Here is a 15,874-nt window from a genome sequence, read left to right as displayed (position 1 = left end):
TTATCAACTTCATTGACAGTTAATGAAGCAGCTGGCTTCATCGCGTGAATTGTCATGTGATCCAGTTCAGTTAGAGGAAGAGTTTCCACGGTGGCTGGACAAAGCTGCATCAAAAGTCCATGGTGGCGTCACACTGGTGATTGATTCAGCTGACAGATTACAAGGAGCTCCGAGTCATATGCAGTGGCTGTTAGACCCCTTGCCTGTTGGCGCAAGAGTTATTATGTCAGTAACAGAGAGCACCTGTCCATTAGCTTGGAGGTAGGACTCCATTGTACAAGAGGTTATGGTTTGCCAGAGTGCATTTTACTGGAGCATTTTCCAAATGTTGTGTTCCAAAATTATGCACCTACAATCTTGGCGAAAACTGTTAAGAGACTTTTTGGGATCTACAGCTTTGACCACTACAATAATGATACATCTGTTCAACAACTCAGCGCCCCCCTTCCTGTCACCAGTGTTGACTGTTGGTCTGCAGCTGGAAAAAAAAAGGCTGGGTAATCGTCCGGCCTTCAAAGCAACATTGATCAATAGAAAAGGTCCTTGCAGTTACTGCGAAAGATCAGCAGTTGCAAAAAGAAAGCTGAAAAAAATCAAACTTGAACGGGATTCAAACCCATGACCTCTGTGATGCCGGTGCAGTGCTCATCTAACTGAGCTATCAAGCCAACTGGGAGCTGGTCATATTGGGAGTTCGTAATAAACCCGTGAAGGATGAATAAATAAATGTAAATATATTTTGAACTGGGGATGAAAGATCAAATAGAAGAAAGATCCTCGCAGTTACTATGCAACTTAAGCAGTTGCGAAAAAAAAAAAGCCTGAAGAAATCAAGATTCAACTGTATTAACAATTTCCTAAAGCATCATATGATAATAGGGTTTTTTTTAATTTTATCCTAAGACATTTGTCTTCACTGGAACTTTGTCCCCTGGATTTCAAAGGAAGTGTTGAGCTGTTAATCTCATCTCTAAATCATCACAGCCAAAGTATTCCTCAAGAGCAGGTGTGTTTCATGTCTTCTAAGGCCCAGTTCAAACATCACACTCCACATGAACCAAATCAAATTCAGTGAATTAAGTTCACGTTAAGTGCAGTGCCTGAATCAATTCAGAACGGCTGATCTAATTTGGATCAGCTCAGCCATTTTTCCTGCCTGGCTCAGCCGGGAATAATGGCCGTGGACCGGCTTTGATTCATACGAAGTACGGCATCTGAACCAGGCCTAATAGAATTAAGGCCTCACTGAAAAAATAGGCATAAGTAATGTTGGCCTAAAAATCAATATTGAAATTTCTTCAAAATAATTAATAATTTCTTTGTTAGACTGGCTGTTTGTCATCTAAGACAGACGGGTACTGTATTTGTTGTTTTGTTTCTCAATTATTTGAAGGCCAAAACGAAGCTACTCAGGTGATTCGTGAATGATTTATTTTGTTCTCTACTTGGATTAAAACTAAAGAAATCTTGAAATAGGGTGTTGGATTCTTTTTTTTCTGAGTTTGTAACAAAAGTCAAATGCCATTTGACACTGTGCAAGGCGACAGCTTAAAAGGAACCCGGTAGCCTGGGGCACCCAAGAAAATGCTCTGGGTACCTAAAGTTTTTGCAACAACACCTAACACTTCACGTTTTGAGCTCCTAACTTCTTAGCTTTTGGCCTTGTGGGCTCCTTGAATTTTTTTTAAGGCAACAACCTTGCCGTGTTCTTTCAGTTACATTAACCAGTTTGTTTGTGGCCCATACTGTTATGTGTCTTGTACTATAATAAGATGGCTGTCTTAACAACTCCATCAACTGTATGTCATGTAAATGGACTGTTCAACCAATATTTTGAACTTTCACCTCTAAAGCAGTATCTTTTTCCCAGCTTCTCTAAGACAACCATCTTCATTTCCTCTACCAAATCCACCATTTGACTTGCTTAATATTTAGCTCCCAGAGTGCACAGTTTAAACACGGAGCGATCCTATAAAAGGGAAGGACACGCCCCCTTTGAAGCGCTTTGTTGGCTTCCAAACGGATCAGTATAATGGTGGATGACGTCGGTAACGGTCGAGGAAAAAAGAGAGAAGAACTATCGTTTGTAAAATCGAGGAGGGAATCGATTTATCAATAAAAATAAGCTAAACGCTAGCTATATATCTTGTAAGTCACCAGAAATTAGCGAGATTAACGATAATAACGGAAATAATCAAGTTTCGTTGCCGCAATCGAAAGATTATACGAAACTTACCTCGAAATTCGAAATCCTTCTACCAAATACACAGTACAAAGATCGAAACCATTATAAACTGAAGCTTGCGACGAACTGGACATCTGTATCTGTATCTGTACCAAAACGAGTCTGTGTTGTTCGCCAAAACTGGCAGGATTTTCAAAATTTAGCAGATGTTTTCCGCTAAACGGCCGCTCGAGTCGTCATGTCGGGTTCAAGTTTATTACCACTTGTGTATCTATCGATCACGTACGTGAAAACTAACTCTACTAATCCGCTGGAAGTGGCAGCAATAAATTCTAAACTTCTATGCACAAGTCAAAAATAAAAACATCTAAACACATTTCGTACCTGATCATGAATATTTGCTAATTCGAAAAATCACCAAAGATATAAACAAAACACGACCCGATGTTGCTCTCGTGTATCTTATTGATGAAATGATAATGGCAATGGCTCTCACATCAGTATTAAAATTAGCCAGTACCAAATATATTCTAAGTTTTATTATATACAGTAAGCAATAGAGATGCCGGCTTCAAAAAGATTATCAGCTCCGTCGTCTCGCGTGCGATCGCTCGCCGCTTGAGACACTTCACTTTTCTCCTCCGTTTCCCGCTCCGTTGTTTCTTTTAGGCTTCGCTTCCGCGACTTTGTGTCTTTACTTATCTCTCCCCCACTAAACGACACAAAGGATCGAAGCGATTCCATCTCGGAAGCCGGTTTCAGAAGAACAACCTATTTCGAGACAGAATTTGTTTACGAACTTTATCCTAATCATTTCGGAAATATCTCGAAAGGATAAGATTTTACCAGCTGATAAATGAATTTCCGATCTCAAAATAGACGGATAACTTAACTTTCTAAATTCTTCTCCTGTAGCCATATTCGTTGGATTGATTTTCAACAAAATAATTCGAACTAAAACAGCTTTTCCGTCACGTCCTTTCGAATTAATGTTGCGGGAACTTGAACGTGCTAAAATAAGATTTTTGGTAATCAACCAATCCGATACGCGCGTTTTGGATTTTTGATTGACAGTCTGAACCGTTCAGGCTGGTCTTATAGGATCGCTCCGTGTTTAAGCTGTTTCAACTTCACAAGGCAACTCCATCTATGCGACCCCTAATATCAAAGAACAAATTCTCCTATCTTGTCCCCATACTTTTCTTGTAAAAGTACAGTGGGGAAATCACTAAATATCAAGAAAATTCACCTTGGGTGATCATATCCTTAACTCTCATGACCTCAGCAGTTGATATTGCAAAGAGAAATTTGATGCTGATCACTGGTAGGGCTTAAAGGGTTAACCCATAGTGACTTGTTTCAACTGAACAGGTGACTAAGATGCTTCAGAATTCCTGTTCCGAGGGAAGAGGCAGTCCAAGGTTTTTATCCCTTCTTGCTGGCGAATTAGCTGAGTAAGTAACATGGTACTTGATATTTGAAACTTCTTTGAACGTTATTATATTTAGTGTTACTGTCATTTTGTGTTTAATTCTTTTTTTATTTATTTATGTCAGTATAATGATTATTAGAAGACCCTTATTTCTTTGATTCCTTCCTTGCTGTTCTGAGAAGCAAACTTGACATAGAAAAACACAAATCAAAATTACAAATCAATCTTTAAATACCATAGAACATAGACCTACCTTTTTGCTTATTAAACGTAAGCTGCACTTTGTGCATTGTAAATTGTAATCGAACATCTTTTTTTTTTTGCTATTATATTTTTTTAAGGCTAAGTCTTGTATTGTATGATCTTACACTGTAGCTTGTGTGTATGTTTGAAGTTATCTCTCTGGAACTCTTCATTGAAATTGAAATAAAAAAGACAATAATAATAATAATAATAATAATGATAATAATAATAATGATAATAATAATAATAGTAATAATAATAATAGTAATAATAATAATACTTGTTGTTTTTGTTTTGTCAGATACAAAAATAAGAACTTCAAGAGTCTGTTGGACTACTCCTCTGTTTGCCTTTCAAAAAAGGTAATTGATACAAACCAAAAAGAATTGTAAAAGTTGTTATAAAAAGTTGTTGTGAAGGTAGTCAGAGTCACATGTCAGGCTTGGCTGGCCCCCACTGATAGAGCATAACCTGGTTTATGTAGCATGAGGCAACGAGCCATTTCCGAGTTGCGGTGAACCTCATTATGGAAAGCGAGGCTAAGTGCAAAGTTTTTATTATGAAAATAAGTTTTCACTCATATGCAAGCAAAACTAATTTTCATGTGAAAAACTTTGCACTTAGCCTCGCTCTCATAATGAGATTCACAGCAACTCGGAAATGGCCTATTAGGATCGTCACTGTCCCCCTGGCCTTCCCCATCCTGTATGGGATACTAGTCCATTGCAGCTTTAGGATAAGGGGGTTAGTTTCTAAAGAAACTGTGGTGCTGCATTAGTGGAGAGTAGAAAAGAATGTTTGTTTATCAATAGAGTTGATTATTAAAGGTAATTAGGCCACTGTAAAGAGGTTGGAGTGCTGATGTTTTGGGTGTTAGGCCTTCGTCAGGATCTTTAGTAGTTTGTCACTGGTATCCATTTATACACCTGGGTAGAGAGAGACTGGACAATGTGAACTCAAAGTTTCTTGTGCTTGGAAATATAATGACAAAAATAATGCCAAGAGAAAGCCTCAAACTAACAATGTTCTGACCAAGAGTGTGATTAAAAGTTAAAATTTTTAAGGAGACGGGGGATTGGCAATTAAAACTGACATGGCCATAATTTAACATAATCATGCAAATTGTTACCCATGGCCCAAAACTAAGCACCTCCAGCAAGACCTTTGTTTCTAGGAACACAACACAACACAATTACTGTACTTTTAAGGACAGTGCCTACTAATAAAGAAGTATTTTTGTTTGGTTTATGACTATGTGGGGAAAGCAGATCTCAGCAAGGGCTATTGAAATCCAAAAAGAAAATTGGGGGTAACCATGCATTTTTTAGAGATTTAAATGATAAAGCAACAATTTTTCAAACAAAAAAAAACAAAAAAAAAAAAAAAAAAGCAAAATACAAAGCAATGTATGGCTTTTTATTCCAACTTGAAGCTTTGTTATCTCTGACAAGTTCATGATTGTAACCCCAAATTTTCTTTTTGGATACCGAGAGCACTTGCTAAGTTCTGCTTTCTCCACACAGTTTTAAACTGCACAAAAATATCCCTGTATTAGTAGGCACCACCCATACGAAACCAGAGTGTCTTGAGATGCGCAGGACGTATGCACAGTAACAAAAGTAGGCACCATCCTTAAGCCCACTTACAGATGTAGTATTCAACAGGCAAATAATTTCATGTGAACTACAAGTGGTGGATGTACGAGTAAAAGATCCCAATGTGTTGTGTTCAGGAAATTAACCTAAAATAATTCTAGATTCGAAAGAGATTGGTCATGTTAAAGTTTGTTCAACATTCTCTTTTACAGCATGCTGTTGATCTGTTATGTCACATTTTAAGGCGAATTGAAAAGCAGTTCAGTTCCATCTTATCAGAGAGGAAGCTCAGAAAAGTAAGTGACCAGTATGCCAGCCTGAACGTGGTACTTTTAACCCTTAAACTCCCTAATGTCAAAGAACAAATTCTCCTCTTTTGTCCTCATACGTTTCTTATAAAAGTACTGAGGAGAAGTTATTAAAATCCTTGATCATATCCTTAATTCGCATGACCTCAGGGGTTGAATAAGCATTTATATTACAAGGAGAAATTTATTTGATGCTGATCAGTGTTTAGGGCTTAAAGGGTTAACTATGTGCTACTACATTGTATATGGCATTTTTGTGTTTTGAGTCTATGGATAAAATCCTATGCCTGCCAGCCATCCAGATTTAAATCAAATTGTCTGATTTTTGTGCTTCCAACCAAAAAAAAAAAAAAAAAATGGGAACATGCTAATTTTCTGTGGAAAAAAAAAATTAACTGTTAAATATTTGAGTCTGAACTTTGGGTTGTTATATATCCCCAAGTTTGCAAGGGATTTTTAGGAAACTTTGTAATTTCACTAATTAAATTGATATAAGAATACCTGTAAGTTGATCAGATGATTTCTGTTTTATGAACAACACAGTCATGAAAATGAAATTTTCGTGACGTCAACTGGTAAAAAGGGTTGTTACTGTCAATGTTGTTGTTAGAGCTCTTGCGGCTCACCAGCAGTGCAGAACAAAATGTTTTCCTATATTGGTGCTGGAGGAGGGGGGGGGGGGGTTATTATAACTTTCCTGTTTATTGTGGTATAAAGGTGGTCTTAACTGTTTGATTCTGTGGGACCCAGTTGTTTAAGCCCGGTTTACGTGAAGTTTAATTAGAGTTTGATCACTCTAATCAATAACTTATCAATTTTTGTAAAAAAATTTCTAGAAATGTTTTTGGAAGGAGCGTGCTGGAAACCTTAGTTAACTTTCAATTGTGGATTTATTGGTTTTCAAACAACTGCATGCCGAAGCTGAAGTGTTACGGCCTTTCAAATGGAAGCTGTGGAATAGAACTACATGTACCTTCTGTTATGCCATGAAAGTTGGTTAATACTGATTTTGTGCATTGGTTGATAATTTGCTTAGATTTTTCTTTATGTTATGCTGGCTCGTAATGGAATCAGTGAGTCTGAGTTGCTGAAACTTGTTCCTGTGAGCTGGTCAAACTGGTTGATGCTGTTTGAGGCAATGAAACACAGTAACATTGTTATCACACGGATGGGGCTTGTGTTGTTTGCAAATGAACAGGTTGGTTAAGTAGTGTTTAAAAAACGAGCAGCAGTGTTTTATCGCCTCGTGGTTTTAGACCTGATAAAACACGTGCTGTGAGGTTTTTGAACGGCTTCAAAAACATTCCTGGAAAAGCGTGTGTCAATATATTTAATAGAGTTGATAACAATAATATTATGCTTTTGTGAACATTGGAAATTAGCATACAAGAAAAACACCGCATACTAATGAGGAGTGTTTTATCAGCTGCTAAAACACCGCATACTAATAAGGAAGAAGTTTATGGTTATAAAGTCACTGCACGTGATGTATTATCGACCATTTGATAGGTCAATGGGCTCATGAATTATTAATGAGTTTTTGAACTGTGAAAAATTATTAATGGAGATTTATTGTATGCAGCACCACCACCCTCCCCCCTCAAACAATGTCTGCAGGAACTCCCCCCTTCTCCTTGTTATTTTTGGTTGCGGTACGTGCAGCTTTGATCTCCAAACCCTTACCCTCTTTCAGACAAAAATGTGTATTTTCTTTTATCTCTTTTCGGTCCTAGTTACCCATTTCTCTAAAGTAGATATTTTCAGACTTTCAGATCAAAAATTAATGGATCAAATCTATACCCTATTTCAGACCAAAATGGCTAAAAGAGCTTACCTTTTGGTGACCTACATACCTAAATAGCTTCTATAAAGGATTACCCCCCCCCCCCCCCGACAGAAACAAAGCACCAAGACATAGTGATGTACAATGAAAATTGCTTTGAACCTCATTATGAAAGTGAGGCCTTGGCATAGCTGTTTTTGTGAAGATTAGTTTTCATTCATATGCATTCATATTCGTGAAGTATACATCCCCCTTTTTTAATACTTTGTTTTCCTTTTTTCAGGTCAGATGCGCAGTAAGTCAAACTTTTTCATTTCAAGAGGACGTACAAGAGATGAAGGAGGCCCAGGAATCTTTTCTAAAGTTGTTTGAGGAGAAATTAAGGTGAAGTTAATCTAAAAATGTCAAAAGGCATAAATTTTGCATTAAACCAGGGTCTGGAACACTTTCCCAAGCTCATAAACTGACACATCTAGGCCGCTAGCAGCATATAAACTATTTATTTCCAACTATTATTTAGATCTAACAAAATATATTTATAGTCCAGACAATCCTTGCTTGTGCTCTTCAGTGGACTAGAAGCAACGGAAAAATGTCTTTTTCATCTCCTGTAGCTGCTGCTATTTCGTGATAACAAATCTTAACCTGTTTTTCCATCAATAAATTGATGGACTGTGTACTGTGTGTGTGTTTTCTAGTTTTTTTAGTTTTATTTTATTTTCAAAAACCAACAATGTTACAAAAAGGTCAGCAAGAACCAACTACACAGGCATAACTAACATTAATTACAAAAAGTCAACACCTGTCTTCACCTACAGCTAAGACTTACCAACAATTAGTGGGCTTATAAGTACAAGACAACGAGATCGTTTTTGGCTACGTGCATTCAAAGTGATGCTAAAAATAGGTTAAACTACCCCTTTAAGCACTTGCCCATATGGTCCTTCTGGCACCGTGGAAATACGTTTTTAGGTGCGCGATACAGTATTTTGCTGGTCAGCGGTACACCTCGAGAAAACCATAAAATGCCGGCAACTTTTAAATTGTTTTCGCCGTGAGTCTGGTGGACAGCGAAAAAAAACTTAAAACTTAGAGCGCGCACTGTCAACTACTTGTTTGACTTAAATTTTCACATATTATTGTAGAGTTGGTCAAGTGAGCTGGAGAGTGACTGATGAATTACCCTGGAGTCTAAAGATTACATGCCAGAAGGAGAAACTGACAGATTGTCTGATGAATGCAAATGTTTTCAAAGTAATTTTTGAAAGGTAACAGTGTCTCTTTATGTTCAGTGACACTCTTTAAGGTAACAACTATTGAAATGATCGAATTTCAATTTCTTAGGCTAGTCAAACTAAAATGTTTGAATGCAAAGATGTGAAATGGTTCCTTAATATGTTATCTGTAAAGAAAATATGTTAAGAATGAAAGACCCTTACCATCAGCAACTCGATGAGCAAAGAACAACCTTGAAAAAATCAGGCTTGAACGGGATTTGAACCCATGAGCTTTTTTTGCTGAGCTGGGCCGAGTTTTTTTTTTTTTTTACTTTTTTTAAAATTTTTATTAGCATAATGTAACACTACTAATAATATACTAAACACTGCTAACACTGATTTACACTAATAGCGCTAATTACAGTAGTGACTGTACTTACAATATAAGCATACTATGTACTAACAAAAAACACTATTTACAATAATAACACTGTATCTTAACTACCAACTTTCTTTATATACAATATTATAACTGACATTATTTACATTACAGTACAAAAGCCACTTACATTGCACTACTTAAAGGTACCTAGATAACAACCCATTCATGCACTCCTTTGGTTTTTGTTTTTATTGTTAATTATTTACAACATTACAGTATGAACAAGTAAGCGAAAAGAAACGATCGAAAGAAAACGACAAAAATAGAACAACAACAAAAAAGTAGTGGAAAGTGATTCAAGGGCTCCCTCAAATAACCACGTCTTCGATGAATTTGTTGCGAATTAGTGGTTCCCATTTAATTTTAAAGTGTTTTAGATAACCTTTTTCCTTGGCAATATCATATTCGACGCGAGCTTTTTCATGTAATTCTGTTTCAAAGACGGGGAAGAAAAGGGGTGCCTCGTCTAGACTGAAACGATATATATAAAATTTGGCAACTAGAAGGGCAAAATTGAGCAACGTGCAGAACTTTGAATTGTCTATCACACCATATAGAACGTAGCTGGGCCGAGTTGTTCGAAAGCGGATTAACGATAATCCGTAAGGATTCATCCAAAAGATTTTGTCCTTAAGTTTCGCCTTAGACTATTCTTTCCCATTAGCTTAAAATGAGCCTTTAAAATCATTTTTAATGAGCGAATGAAAACCTCGGTTAACTGTTAATCGTGGATTAGCATTAATGGGCTTTCGAACAACCCAGCCTAGATGAAGAACATCGTGTGGTATGGTGCTGGCATGACTCGAAGCTGTAAGGAAGCCGGTGCATCAATTAAGTCCTTAATTAAGTCCTTGGCTAATACAAAGAATTGCTTTGTGCTCAACAGAGGTCGCACATGTGAAATAATAAACTATTGGCATTACCTTGGAGTGGATCAAACATTGCTAGGAAAGAAGTACATCGACATGGTAAAACACATGGATGAAGGTTAGTGAGTACATACATACTTTATTGTTTCCTCCCCAATGGGGCTTTTCAGGAACAATTATTTAAATACTTAAGTTACTAATAACTACACAATCAAAATTAATCAAATTAAAGAAAACTTTCACAACATTATCTAAACTTTATAATCGAGAAAAATACTAAAAATAAATGAAGTTCAGGAAGTATTTACAAAATTGTCCAAAAGCTTATTCTTTAAGATACGTTTAAAAACTTGAACCGAACGGCTTGATTTTAAAAGGGGGTCTAAATTGTTCCAAAGTCCAACAGTTTTGTGACATACGCAAGCGCAAAAGCATAACAATTTGACGCAATCGCGCGGCCGGGCTGCTTTTTGGGGCGAAATTTGATTCCAACATGGCGGAAAATGGCAACGCATGAGTAACCTATACTGTGGTTGTTTATAACTAGCCATTATCTAGGAGGTCACGGGCACACTGTGTGTGTTAAAGTCTGGTTTACACGTATGACGTAAGCACAAGCATAAGTACAAGAAACCTACGTGTAAACAGGTGCAACGCAAGCATAAGCGCCTTGTGCTTGCGCTTGTGTTTCTTGCTTCCGTCGTCCCGGTTTACACGTACGACGCAACGACACAACCATAAGCACAAGCACAAGAGAATGGAATGATTTCGATTCTCTTGTGCTTGTGCTTGCGTCGTTGTGTCGTACGTGTAAGCCGGGACGACACAAGCACAGGAAGAGAAACTGAAAAACAGTGACAAGTTGGCAGCGTACATTCTAGTTACTCATGTGTTGCCATTTTCCGCCATGTTGGAATCAAATCTTGCGCCAAAAAGGAGCCTGGTCGCGCGATTACGCCAAATTGTTATGCTTTTGCGCTTGCGTATGTCACCTTATGCTTATGCTTATCGCACGTGTAAACATCCTTGTGCTTATGCTTGCGTCGCACGTGTAAACCAGGCTTAAGGTGGCTTACTACAGTTTTTGTACTATTCGAGCTTTGATATGTGTGCGCGCTGCCCAAGGCACGCTGAAGCATCATGCGCGAGCAAAATCACGCGAGCCAGCAGAGGAAATCCCGCGAGCACAAAAACAAAATGGCGGTTCTCGGAAAAATTTCCTGGTATTCCAGGTAGGTTTCAGAGTTGTGCTTACAGTAGCTAGATTGTGTTTGGGCTTGATAACTGAAAAAAACGTGTTGTCTAATGGATGCCGTTCCTTAACAGCCTTAAAGCCTTTGCAGAGTTGTGATTTTGCGGACACCCGCTTATTACAGACAGTTGTGTCTGCCCCGATGAAAAGCTCAGACATACATTTGCTCTTACACTGATCAGCTTAATGTGGACACAACAGATACTTCTCTGTGACCCAAGTGACATGCTCTCATACAAAGTTAACGTTGCTTCACGGACGCTGCTTTTTGGCGCACTGAGTATTTTCATTTGTCTTTCAAAGGTTTTGTTCAATATTCAGTTTGTCTGGCTGAACCACGAATTGAAAATGTCAGTGCACGGCAAAGTCATGGACTGTTTTTACGATTACTTGTCAATCACATTTGAAGCACTAAAGGCCCATGTAAACGGTTTCAAAATTTGGTTCAACATGTGTTCAACACTTTGTTAAACCAATTGCATTTGAACAGGTCGTTCAACATTGTTGAAAGCGTAAGAAATGTTGAAAGCTTGTTGAAAAGCATGTTGACTCAAATTTAAATCGGTTTAAACATTCATTCAACATCCATACATTTCCTTTGTTGTGGAAAGTGTTGAATGGTGTTGAAGCCGTTTGAACACTCCGTTCAACATTTGTCCACCATTTTCCTAACGTCTGTAAGTTCAATTTTTGTCGAACGAATGTTGGTCAAATGTTGAAACCGTTTAAAAGGGCCTCCAGAGAACATAAATTTTAGTGCGAGACTATTTGAAGGAACGTAAGCCGGGCTAGTTCAGTTTGAACTTAAGTTACAGTTAAGTCATTAAACATTGTTCTGTTGCTTTTAAATTGTATGCTTAATTCTTTGTATCGATAAAACACGTGCCTCTGAGGTTATTCTGGAAGCCCACCTTTGAACACAGACACCCGCATAATACAGACACTTTTGCGTGTCCCTTTGGTATCCGTATTAGTTGGGTTCGACTGTACTTTGATTTTGGACGTGAATGAACGAACGAATAACCTTTATTCAAGTATCAGACTGAAATGGCAGTAAATGAACTAGACTGCGAGCAGACTCTCTTTTGCTTGAGAATCCGCGGGGAAGAACACAGAAAACTGAGTGAGCTCGACATTGGGGGGCGAGTCGAGCGCGCGCGAGCAGCAAAGCCGCGAGTAGCGTGGGCGTCTACGCGCGCGTGACTCCCCCTCGAACATCTTGCGTTCTTCACCGCGAATTCTCAAGCAAAAGAGAGACTGCTCGCTGTCTATAAATGAACCTCTTAATGGGGAAACACTTGTAAGTTTTTTGCTTATGTGGAATCATGCTTTTGTCTTGTTGTTTTTAGAAAATGAGTCATCAGCATCAACTGCAGAAATGTTTGAAGTTGTTGGACGGTTTCTGAAATGTCTTGGTCTTCTTAGTCAGGTAATGTTTATTTTATAAGTAATTATGATCATCTGGGTGAGTGTAGTCCTGAGAAGGACTATTTGAGGTGACTTTGACTGACGTTTTGACAACCTTAGCGGAAGTCAAATGTTTATTTTCTTAGTGTGGGAAATTTCTTATCACTACAGCTTGCTTTTAGCTCAAATTCTCATTCTACTTGGCAGTAAAATAACATATTTTCACATAGTACGTTATATCTTGCTTTTACATGTTAACTTACTTTGGTTCCTTCCGTATAAAGCAGTTTCCAATTGAGTGTCACAAAACCAAAACCAAAGTAATTACTCTAGCCAATTACAACAGATGTAAACAACATAGCGAGCCAATCAGAATTCGAAACAAATACATGTAACTGGCGCCAAGCGCGGGAAAACGCGTGCGACCACAACACCATTGGTTTGGGTTTGGATTCCCATTGGTTGAGAAAGTGGCGCAAGTTTTGTTAACCAATCACAGAGCGTAGAAATGCAAAACCAAGGCAAACGTGAAATTACTTTCGACAATGATTGAAAACTGCTCTAACAGATCATTAAAGTGATCCCCTGTGAAAATATGGCTGATTCACTTAGTGTGAACATTCCTTGGTGTCTGTTTCGGTAAAATAGCACTGTTCTCTGGAATTTTTACTGCCTCTTAATAACACATGAACTCAGAACGGCATAACTATCGGAATATTTCACTTTAATAATGCTGTCAATTCGTAATTGAAGGGTTTGCTGGATAAAGGCATTAGGTTCACAGTGTTTCAGATACTTTCACATTCAGGGTGTCAATGAAGAATTTTGAAGTGTCTAATTCTGATTCAGTAACTCTGATTCTCTCCAAATCTTCTTAAGTTTACCAATCAGTTTGTCAGGTCAAAAAGCAAGCTTTCTTGGTTTTTTTACCCGAGATCCATCTCTTATCTGGAACACTTGGTTAACTAGTTAGGAGAGTTTACTGTTTGAGTTTGGCATTAAATGAATTTCGCTGTCCGCACCAGGCTGCTCCGCTGCTTCAGCGAGGCCTGGAGATCAGAGAGACAGTCCTGGACCCAGACCACCCACTTGTAGCACAGTCCCTTCATCATCTTGCCAGCCTGAATGCACAGTGGGGAAAATTCAAGTAAGGCTCTCTTGTTCATTCATTTTATCCATTTACCATTACCTTATAGACCCAAACGTCGGCCTTTAAGTTTTACAAAAAGCACTATCAATGGCTATTTTTGCTCTTCCATCAGTGGCTGAAAGCTATACTAGACGTGAAGTCACCCAATTTAGTTTAAGGGTAGAATATCATGGATTCTTTTTTTCGTAGTTTTAAACAAAGATATTGACTGCTTTTCCTTGTGTCCTCCTTCAATTTTCTTAGGCAACAGCCTTGACTGAACCTCTTGGTTGCAAACTTCTTTAACCAACTCTCTTTTACTCACTAAAGCCGGCGACACGCCTGGCGATTTTATATGCCGATCGCAGCGAATTTGATCGCCAGCGAAAATCGCGTGCGATTTTCGCCCCCGATTAATGCGGACACCTTTGTCGATTTTTTTCGCCGATCGCGGCGATGCGGCAGTTTCGAAAAGTCATTGTGATAAAACTGCCCAACCTGATGGATTGACTTCCCTGGCGATTCGCAGTAATGAGCGTAGAAAATCGCGGGAACAGGCACACTTAGAGAATGCCGGCAATTTAATCGCAGATATCGGTGATTTTATACGCCGATCGCGCGATAGGCGAACATCGCAGTCGCTGCACCGGGCACACCTGGCGATTTACACCGATCGATCGGCGTATAAAATCGCCAAGTGTGTCGCCGGCTTAACAGACGCTGAGTTTAAAAACTTTGTGAACAGAGAAATTTCAATAAAGTGGTATGGGCTTAGTTAGAAGTTATAGTTTCTGTGTCTGAAACTGGTGACCCATTTCATGAATTTTATTTCAAAAGTTTGCTTTTTTCGTTTGTTTGTTTGTTTTTTTTGAAAAATGATTTTCTCCATCTTTGACTGCAGTGCGGCTGAAGCGTTCTTCAAACAGGCCATAGAAATCAAGGAGAATGCCCTTGGAAATGAGCATCCCTCGCTTGTTAAGGTGTGATGGTGTTATTCATTTATTTTCCTCTGTGGTGTTAGCCTTCTATATCAGTGTGTAATATCTATGTTCAAATCTAGATTTGTCAAATTTTGTTGCCATCATTTAGGTAACAACAAATCACTGTAGGTAAATTTGTCACCGTAGCAAGTGTCTAATGGTACATTTTAAGCTTACAGTTCCACGTGTCAGGGTTCGTTCTCATGCCATGGATTTTAGGGAACTTAAGCAACGAGGACGGCAACGATAACGCCGCAGAATAATAGGTTTAATGAGCAAAAACAATCACTCTGCATATGCGTTTTAAATTTCGGTATATTTCTTTGGTGTCCTCTGCAAAACAGCAATGCGAAATCACCAAATTCAAGGTTTTGTGGAGAACGTGAACACACGACGGTAAATTTTGCATTCTTTCTTTTAACTCGAACGCCACTCCTACAAATTTGGTTCCTGGGAACTTCACCGTTTCTGTAGAAGTTGAATGAGTTGAAATAATCGCAAAGTAGCACAAATGATATAAAGTTATAGTTTCAAGTGATGTTTTCATTGGCGGTCCCTTTTGTTTTAATAATGGCTGCAGTATATATGCAGTGTTTGTCTCTTTTTCCAAACTTAGAAAGGTATAACAGTCATTTTAAATCCTGGACAACGTGAGAACAAACGGTATTTTGGATGATCGTGTGCATTTTCGATTTCTCAACGTGAAAAGGACGGTGCAAAATTCATTTATTGATGAAATCACGGCCATATAAAAAAAAAAAACAAAACGATTTCTGAACATTACAGATCACACTTTCATACAAGTTGAGACAAAACTTGAAAAAAGTTGGGCTGCCGTTTTCAAGTTAACCTAAATGCAATTTTTTTAAATTTTGTCCACGTTTGCCCATCCACGTTTCTATTTAGCTTCCTTGTTTTTCTTCTTTGTTTTTCTGTTGCTTTAAATGGTTATTTTGAGGTTTCACTCATGTATTTCTATGACCAGTTTGAATGTGTTAAAATTCTCTAAAATTGCATGACCCAGCCACTTTA

At 38.2% G+C, this 15,874-nt stretch overlaps 1 protein-coding gene across 1 annotated transcript in view; it reads left to right on the top strand.

Annotated features, from left to right (window-relative positions):
* LOC146472343 (nephrocystin-3-like) overlaps positions 1–15,874 on the top strand; it is a 49,810-nt gene that overhangs the window by 20,025 nt on the left and 13,911 nt on the right. The window contains exons 12-23 of the mRNA XM_085119702.1: positions 20–261; positions 904–1,006; positions 3,557–3,639; positions 4,162–4,222; positions 5,668–5,751; positions 6,800–6,961; positions 7,830–7,930; positions 8,692–8,814; positions 10,092–10,192; positions 12,676–12,755; positions 13,759–13,880; positions 14,764–14,842. Coding sequence (XP_084975828.1) covers positions 20–261; positions 904–1,006; positions 3,557–3,639; positions 4,162–4,222; positions 5,668–5,751; positions 6,800–6,961; positions 7,830–7,930; positions 8,692–8,814; positions 10,092–10,192; positions 12,676–12,755; positions 13,759–13,880; positions 14,764–14,842 — 1,341 coding nt within the window. The remainder of the gene's footprint in view (positions 1–19; positions 262–903; positions 1,007–3,556; positions 3,640–4,161; positions 4,223–5,667; positions 5,752–6,799; positions 6,962–7,829; positions 7,931–8,691; positions 8,815–10,091; positions 10,193–12,675; positions 12,756–13,758; positions 13,881–14,763; positions 14,843–15,874) is intronic.

This window comes from Pavona decussata, unplaced genomic scaffold (assembly GCF_977016875.1).
Source record: "Pavona decussata unplaced genomic scaffold, jaPavDecu1.1 SCAFFOLD_100, whole genome shotgun sequence".
NCBI lineage: Eukaryota > Metazoa > Cnidaria > Anthozoa > Scleractinia > Agariciidae > Pavona > Pavona decussata.
This window is presented reverse-complemented; position numbering and strand designations above follow the sequence as displayed.